We start from the raw sequence: 8,675 nt of genomic DNA on the forward strand, positions 1-8,675 counted from the left end.
AACCCCAAACCAACCCCCCCCCCCCCCCCCCCGCCAAAACAATGGAAACAATTTGATGAAATCTACACAAAGCAAACTCATTTTCTGTTTGTTTTTTTTTTTTGTTCCTGTTTTCATTTAAAAGTGATTTTGGATGTGATAACAGAAATTTGTCTGTTGCTGGTTTACCTGTACAGAACATGTTGCAGCAATTACACCATCTACAGGCGTTTCAGAGAAAGGGTCAAACGTTCGGTCTGGTCGTCGCATGAAATCTGGTTTAAGCAGATACCTTATTTCAAGAAAAGGAAGAAAATCATTCCTGTGTGGAAGTTACGTTTGTAGTAAATACAAATAAAACGGACGTTCTCGCTTTAAACAATGGACTCTCCCACAGCTCTGCAAAATACCAACTATCATTCCAGCTGCTAGAGTGGGGAAGTAAAAGGAAATACAGATAAAAGTTCACCTTATTTTTTAATTTTCAGCTACCAAGAGATGAAATCAACCCTAGATTTCAAGATGAAAACAAATGTAGCATAATCAAGGACATTTCAAAAGAGTTTAATAATAGATTTTAAAAATACAATGAGTTAACATATAACAGAAAGTAGATGCTCTCATTTGTTTTAATTCTCTAACACTTCAGAAAAAATACAGAGGTCTTATTAATTCTTTAAAATGAAGCGGTTCCACAGAGTTAAGACTTAGACAATACATTTCAGCTTGAAGCTAATTTTTCCGTCTCGGTTATAAGACCTTGGGGGAAACAGCTGATAATGTCAGTGCTGACAGATTGTTAATTATAGTAGCATGGAAGGTAGTACCATAATAACACTTACAATCCACCCCTGAGGACTATACACGGGATCAACATACCAATGAAGCCAAGACGCGCTCGGATGAATCAAAACCCAACCCAAGGATTCTGCCATCAAAATGAGAGAGCAGCTGATCACAGAAACGCAGTGCTACACGACAGGGGTTCTCTTCCACGGGTGGAAGAAAACACGTAACTGAAGTCTACTTGTTAATTCTGCAGCCCCGACAGAAAACAGCTGCTAGAAGATAATTTTTTATCCACCCTTAGACTCTCTAGTGAATCACTGGTACACAATGTTATAAAGGCCTTGTCAGAATTCATAAATAATTTAAAAATGCTGAAAAATTCCACTGGAAAGAATGTCAGTGTTTTCAACCATTTTTCCATCATGTGGTTATGGTTTAGGACAGTAACATTCCTCATTTTTCTTACATCATAAATGTGTGTGATTTCATAATAGTTTATTACAGTGGGTTATGGGCAGAAGGCAACTATCAGGAACATACTTAAGCCTCTGCTTCCAGCTCGCTGAAATAAAACATGCTGAAGCTAGAGGGGCTCGATCTCGTTTCACCAGCATGAAAACTGTAAATCAGAGAAAAAAGGAGTACAGACAGAAAGAAGTATTTTATTTTCACTGCCCTATGTGTTTTCTGTGACCGAAACTGCACTATGTTTATAACGCATATCAAAACATCACCACTATATTACCACACATTACCACCACCTTACTGTAATACCAGAAGACTGACATAAGAATCAAGGAATTAGCTGGTAACGATGCCTGTCCTTCACAGAATTTGGCAAGAGTAAACATGTGCTCTTTTACTAGACTGGCAGGACAAACAAGAAAGGAACCATACTCTGCCATGAAAAGTCTCTGTTTGTCTTCTATTTTTGTTACTCTGACTGAAATGACCAGAGACTAAACCTCTGTCAAGCCCCAGAGCCTCTCTCAGCAGAGGTCTCAGCTGAAATAAAGGCATGGAGTGGCACAGCACTACGCTGACCATTCTGCAGATGAGGAATTTCAGTCAAACTTCATCTGCTCAGATTCTCTTTCTCAGTAAAATGTGCATTAGTAAAAGAGTTGATTCTTCCCAAGATGAGTTCGCAGATTTTAATGTGGTTTTGGACTGTCACTTCTTATAATTCACCAAACTTTTCTCTTTCTGATGCTAATGATCAGACTTACACTATTAAGATATAAACTCAACATCTGAGAGAAATCTATTGACATCACTTGAGCATCCTTTTTCCACACAAAAGACATGAGCAAGAACTGAAGAGAGATGCAACACTTCAGTATTCCCGTGAAATCTGCTCTCCGACTCCAGTACACAGATTAAAAAGACGTTCCCTATCTATTAAGACTCAACCTGCCCAAGTAAATTTGGCAATTCTGTGCAATGAATCTTCATTCTGAGGCATATCTTCAAAGAAAGATCAAGAACAGCAGCTGAAGAGGTATTTAAATCACTGTGTATGGTATTCATGATCTTCACAATTTGCACACAAAGCCTCTTCTATCTCACTGTTAAAAAACAGGTGTAATTAAAAAGCTTATTCATCAGAACCTCTTTGCAGGGGATAATTCTCCCTGAATTCTCCTCTTCACCTAGCATTCCATTTTTCTTTTGTAAGACCTAATTAATAGCGACAAAATTTTATAAAAGTCATAGTAAAGGATTCTGATACACACTGACAACAGTTTAAAACGTATCACTCACCCGCATGATCCATTATATTCAAATTTTCCTTGATTCAACTGCATTGCTAAATCTGTCGAGAGAGAAAAAAATCACTATCTTCCCTTCCAAAAATGCAGATCATGGACAATCCTTTTTAGATAATAAAATAACACCATCTGTCCAGAATAACCAGGTTTATATTAGAATTAAATTTAAATCTATAAAACACAGACGTAAGAAAAAAAGGGAACCAAGAAGAAAACTTCAGACTTCTTCACAGTAGTAACAGCTTTATGATCCAAACTGAAGTCTATGCTGTGCTTAGGAACAGTTTCTCCCCGACGTCAAACACACCCAAAGCATCAGCCTGTGGTCACGTTAAGTGCCTGGGAGAGGATCTCCATCATCTAAGTTTTGGTATCTATTGTACAGATGTCTCTTCTGCTCATGGTCTAGAATCACTTGAGCCACGGAGGGATACAGGCAATGCAATTAATCTCAGACTTAGGCAGACATATGGGCTTAATTGAATAAAATACCACAAAAAGAAATGACAATGATCAGAGCAGCATTGTTCAGTTTCAGCACTTAAAGCATTAGAGTTTTATTCAATTTATGATTACGGTCCTTATAAAGACAGGTAGTGAACACATAAGAACCCTCCTCCCATCCGACCCTCTCTCCAACTTTGTGAAAAACAAAACTTTTTCCTGCAGGTTTCCAATGACACTAGAACACTCACTCCTTCACCGGGCAGGGCCAGCACACCTCCTCTCAGTTCACACTATGGAGAGGCATTGCCCTGCCCTGGCATCATTCTCTCGGCTGGGATCTCAGGCCCCGGTCTCTGACACTGGACACACGGCTCTTTAATGTTTCACAGTAACTGGTCTAGAAATGCGTTTGGCACGTTTCTTTTTACCACCTTTGTTTGCACGCTCCTTCATCTTTACTTTGCACACATGGACCCAACTGGGCCAAAGCCGTGTTCTGTGAAAACAGTGATTTCCCTGTACTTCATACTTTTTATTAATAAAACATTTATGTGATAAATAACAGTACTCTATTATTTTTCCATGAAACGGGATTGAATTTTCCTCCTATGTGTGGCTTTTTCTATTGCTCCTTGTCTTACGCTTCTGTAATTCCACCCCCCTGTATTATTTCGCCATATGTCTGTTTCCTCAAAAAATGCCAGAAGCAAACCCATGGCATCTGTTTGAGAGTTACTGCCCAAGCCATTCTTTAGGACGAGGTTCTCTGGTCGTCGCTCCCTACCTGGGGTCTGATAGTTCAGTGAGACCATCTGGCAGCCAGCGTTCCAGAAAATTTGAGGCATGTAATTACTGGAATCCACTCGGCCTCCCTTTGGGTATATCCGACTCATTTGTCGTTTATTATAACTGTATAATTCATCAAGGAAAATGAAATAAAAACATCCTAGAAATGTATGGCCATATCGTGGTCTCTTCAATATTTCTTACGTTCATCTTACTATTTCTCATCCTATAAGCTACTTTCCCTTTTCCGTTATAGACATGGAACACTGTACATCTCAAAAGGTACACTTGTTTATGTGCAGCATTAGTAGAGAAGCGGTATGAGGAGGTGAAAGGATACTTCACAAACTCGATGGCGTGGGTCTTCAAATACCCTAGTCCAACTGACTCATTAAAAGAGGACATATTGTGATGAATATTACGTTCTAGAAAGAAAAGACAAGACATTCTAAAACACTTCTGTAATGACGAATCAAAATACAAAATCATGTGCTATATGTAATAGCAGGATACAGCAAATTCCGGTCTGTTTCCCCATTATCAGTCATTCAAAGAATCAAATTATACCGAAGAAAAATCTCATAATATTTCTGACTTGCTATTTTCTTTCACTTCCGGGGAAGTCAATAAAACTTTCATTTTTTGTTTAGGACAAAATGGTTATTCAGAGCCTGTGCTGTGTGGCTAGGTAAGGCAAACCAACACGATAAACGGTCTAGTGTGCAATATGAAAGCATCGGCTAATGGCTGACCACTGCGACCCTCACGCCCACCTTACCTCACAGAGAGATGCACTCAAAAAAGCAGTTTAGTCAGAAAGGCCTATAGAATACAACCAACCTCGACAGCTTCATATTCTCCCAGTAATTTAGTGACTCCGTGTGGATGAGCAATGGAATAACATCCTAACTTCACATTCAAGGAAACAGAGATCTTGAAATATACTGGTCATTAAACTAGAAAACTCCTGTGCCATTTCTAAACTCAGGAAAATAGAGATTTAAAAAAACTACCTAGAATAAGCAGACAAATACTTTTATTTCATTCAACCTTTTATGTTACCTTCTGCTACATCGAAACCTTGAAATTTTACAGGTTGAGCATAGTTGACCATTGTTGATAAATATGGATGTATATTGGTTGTGGCACCTACATATTTGTAAGATGCCATCCACGCTTGCTCATCTTCTACAGTTACTAAACCCTGAAAACACATTAAAAAGAAGAATCAGTGTTTGTGTGTGCAAACACCACTGTTGGAATTTTCAAATGCGATACAAATTTATACCCAAATCTGCAGAAAGTTAAAGAAAGTGCAAATTAATACAAGAAAAATGGAAATTTAATGTCACAAATTAAGATTTATTTTCTTGCTGCTATATGCACCAAACACTCTCAGTGCTACAGGACGCATGCGAGAGGAGCGAGGATAAACTCCTCAGCAGTGGGTAAATATTACATGATGTTAGTAGGGTAACTTTGGGGTGAAAGATAAATATTACAGCAGACTGAACAATGGTGGAGATGATGATCTATCTTCATCAAATAAATTCCTAAGAGTTGTGATTTAATACACATTTTCTGACAGCAGCTGTGGTGGGGTAATGCAGACTTGGTATCGAGGAGAACTTTTTCAATATCAAAACACAGATAGGTTCAATGGCTAAACTTTACTAATAAAAGCATACTACCAAAGGGTTTACAGAGGGTTTACAGCCTTCATTGGACAAGCAGATGTCACAGGACCAACAACAGACCCAGCACCAAGCTCATTCCTAGCCCCTTGAACTGATAAAAACCGGAATCCATCATTCATACAAAGATGTGCTGTATTTATAACAGAACTTCAAAGGTTTTCTACAAGTATCTCATCTACCAGAAACCCACAATAAGATCTCATGTGAATCTGCCTGTCCAATGCTTTCCTTTCCCTAAACCAGTTTGAAACACACTCTGTCCACTGAAAGAAAGGAAAGAAAAAGGAAATCTCTGTCATTCTAGGCAAACTCCACAACACTTACTGTTCACGGCGTTTTTCTGCAAACATTTCTCCTTGTTCTCCTACCAGTCAACGAGTTACCAAACAATCTAACATACTGCAGGCTGACAGTGAAGGTCTGCAAGGAAGTACTAAGTATATTCAAAAATTCTTACAGTACAGCTTTTGATTTTCAGAATGCTACCTGTGTTTGCCAGGAATTTCTCCATTACTGCATCGGGAAATAGTAACAGGAAGCGCAGCAAAGCCCTTTCTCATGGGAGAAGAATGCAGTTCACCAAACCTGCATTACGGCAGCTCATGTACTCAGGAGATGGGAGAGTAAAGGAAATCTGAGACTGCTTTGAGGCACACGTACATCCCCTGCTATATAGTGCAGATACGTTCCAAAAAATGAATTCCATGTGAAACGAAACAACTTACGCCTTGATATGATGATTATAGTCACAAGGAACATCATTTTCTGTCTGCACAGAAGAGCTGAGTTATCAGAATGAGTCCAGGTACACGATCTTTTATGTGCATTTTAGACTGAATTAAACTTCCCGTGGTCCATGAAATCAAACGGATACCATATTTTAATGCTGATCCCTAGGGCTCAATCCAACTGCTTTGCAGGAATACACATACTGAGGGTTCACAGATCTGCTCCTTAAATGTGCCAAATGGCACATCCCTTTATTAGTAGAATACAGGCATCTTTTTGTTAATAGAGTTGAGCACAAATTAAGACCAATTTGCTTCAAAGGAACCAGTCCTTTTCATTCGGAGAGTTACAACAGCACGTGACCCTTTTAGGGGCTAGAGAAAATAATGGGGAAAAGCTGATCTCTCTACATAATTTACACCTCCCCACCCCTTAAGAAAAGAAGTAGAATCCACTTAGAAAGCGATATAGACTGAAACAAAGTGTGGTTAGGAACAGGAACAGCTTTAATGAGAGAAGAGGAAGAGAAGGAAGGAGGTGGGAAGAGTCTTACAGAAGGGATTCCTGGGAGAAGATAAATGCAGAAGTCCCAAGGGAAAGCAAAAGGAAGAAAAAGAGAGGGGAAAACAAAGTGCGGTCAGGTAAGAGAAGAGGGGAAAAAAAGAAGCAGAGGGCGATACATCTCAACACCATTCAAAGAACTGCTGTTTCCCAGTGCACGACAATTGAGCAGGCAAAAGTCATGCACTCCTGTCTGTCCCCAGATCTTCTGATGGCCCTAACCCCAGTATGAGAGTACAGCAGAAGAAATCCTTGAGGACAAAAGGAGATACAGTCACTTTCAAAAATACTCTGTTAGTAGAGTAGGAAACTGAGAATAAAATCGTTAAACCACGAAGAATGCATGGTGAGTAAAATGTATGTTATAAATAAAGCAATAAAACAAACTACATAACATCCTATGTGTCACCTTTTTATTGTTTTCTTGCTCAGAATCTTCAACAGCCTAAGGGAAAAAAATATATATACATTACCCAAAGAAAAAGCAACAGAAAACACTCACAATAAGGAAAAAAAAATCCTCAAGAAGTTAATGCATTTAGCAAAAAGTACACCCTTTTCCACATTCCTGTGTGGCTCATCTGTCCCATACACTTGCAAAATTTCCATTTTTTTTTCAAATTTGGGTACACAAGACAAGAAATTCAACATCTGGCTAGCAATCGGCATAGAAGGGAGGATGCCAGAGATATAAGCCCAAACCAGTGCTACCACTAGATGCTGGGGATAGTAAGTTTCAGAGAAGAATGAAAGAATGAGACACCCAGACAACACAAAAGATCATCTGGTCTCGATACGCAACCTGCCCAGGCTCTGAAAACTTAAGGGATAAGACTGCTGTAAACTGGCTTTACATATCCACATTTGGAAAAGGCCTATTTCACGACGTTATCTGCCGTGAGACAGCCTGCTCTCTGCAGTTACAAGCTGCCACTACTGAGAATATCAGACAGAAAAATGTTGACCTGGCACTGAATATACATTCCTAAGGAAAAAAGATCGAGTCACTGATCAGCAAAGAGGTAGAGAAGTTACCCAAGGACATATGCTGCGGATGAGTGACTAATCTGAAAACAACCCCAAATAACAACAAACTGGACCCCAAAACACGCAGGTGGTTAAGGACCAGCTGACTTAGTAAGGGAAACCAGTCCCAGAGCAAAGAAGTTAAACGATACTTCAGTGGGAGGATCCACAAAAGCTCTGAAGAAGCAAAGATGTTGTAGAGATACCAAGAAGGCAGGTCTGATGCTGCTAGACACACTACCAAGGGCAACCTGTGCTATGAAAGACTTTCCATACCTATACTTGTATCTGGAGTAAGAACTCAAAGCAGCTAGGTAGGAGAGAAGTGGCCAAAATACTTGAGTGACAGAGAAGCATGATCTGGTAAGGTACCTTAGCAGCGACGTGGTTTTTTTCTGTTGCAAGCAGAACAGGCAAGGCTTAAGTGACAGGCAGGCTTAAGTTTTGAGTTCCAATATCCTGTATCTAATTGCAGTAATCAAGCAACACTCAAGTTACTGAGCACAGACTGACAAACTGTACTAAATCAGGTATGGGTGGAATAATGGGGACTCTCACCCTGCCTGCCCGCTGGCTCGCTGGTACAGCCCCACTGCCAAACCACCCCACCGGGGAACGATTGTCCTGTTGTGCTTTCACTGCCTGCAGGTGGAAGGGAGAATCTACCCTAAGAGTCAACATCAAAAAATGACCCGAGGAGTCCCTGTAATGAAGACAGGATGTAGCCTTGCCAAAACCACTGTGGAGTGAGGAAGCTGATATTCCACCTCGTATTAGGGCTCTGCAACTGCTTTGCAAAGTAAAATATCAGAGACAGGAGCAGGAAACTGCTTACTGCCTTTAATCAGTACTTCTGATCAAATCCTCCACTTCTATACTGTTTCCCTAC

General features: G+C 39.9%; 1 protein-coding gene across 4 annotated transcripts in view; it reads right to left on the reverse strand.

The window, feature by feature from the left end:
- PLCB4 (phospholipase C, beta 4) overlaps positions 1-8,675 on the reverse strand; it is an 88,008-nt gene that overhangs the window by 40,749 nt on the left and 38,584 nt on the right. For 2 of the 4 annotated variants that reach the window (XM_010143582.1, XM_010143584.1), the window contains exons 18-23: positions 7,170-7,205; positions 4,836-4,977; positions 4,114-4,198; positions 3,772-3,896; positions 2,533-2,584; positions 169-271 (exon numbers count right to left, since the gene is read on the reverse strand). In XM_010143582.1, coding sequence (XP_010141884.1) covers positions 169-271; positions 2,533-2,584; positions 3,772-3,896; positions 4,114-4,198; positions 4,836-4,977; positions 7,170-7,205 — 543 coding nt within the window. The remainder of the gene's footprint in view (positions 1-168; positions 272-2,532; positions 2,585-3,771; positions 3,897-4,113; positions 4,199-4,835; positions 4,978-7,169; positions 7,206-8,675) is intronic. The other 2 variants (XM_010143583.1, XM_010143585.1) reach the window with 1 other exon arrangement.

Source organism: Buceros rhinoceros, unplaced genomic scaffold (assembly GCF_000710305.1).
Source record: "Buceros rhinoceros silvestris isolate BGI_N320 unplaced genomic scaffold, ASM71030v1 scaffold2619, whole genome shotgun sequence".
In the NCBI taxonomy this organism is placed as follows: Eukaryota; Metazoa; Chordata; class Aves; order Bucerotiformes; family Bucerotidae; genus Buceros; species Buceros rhinoceros.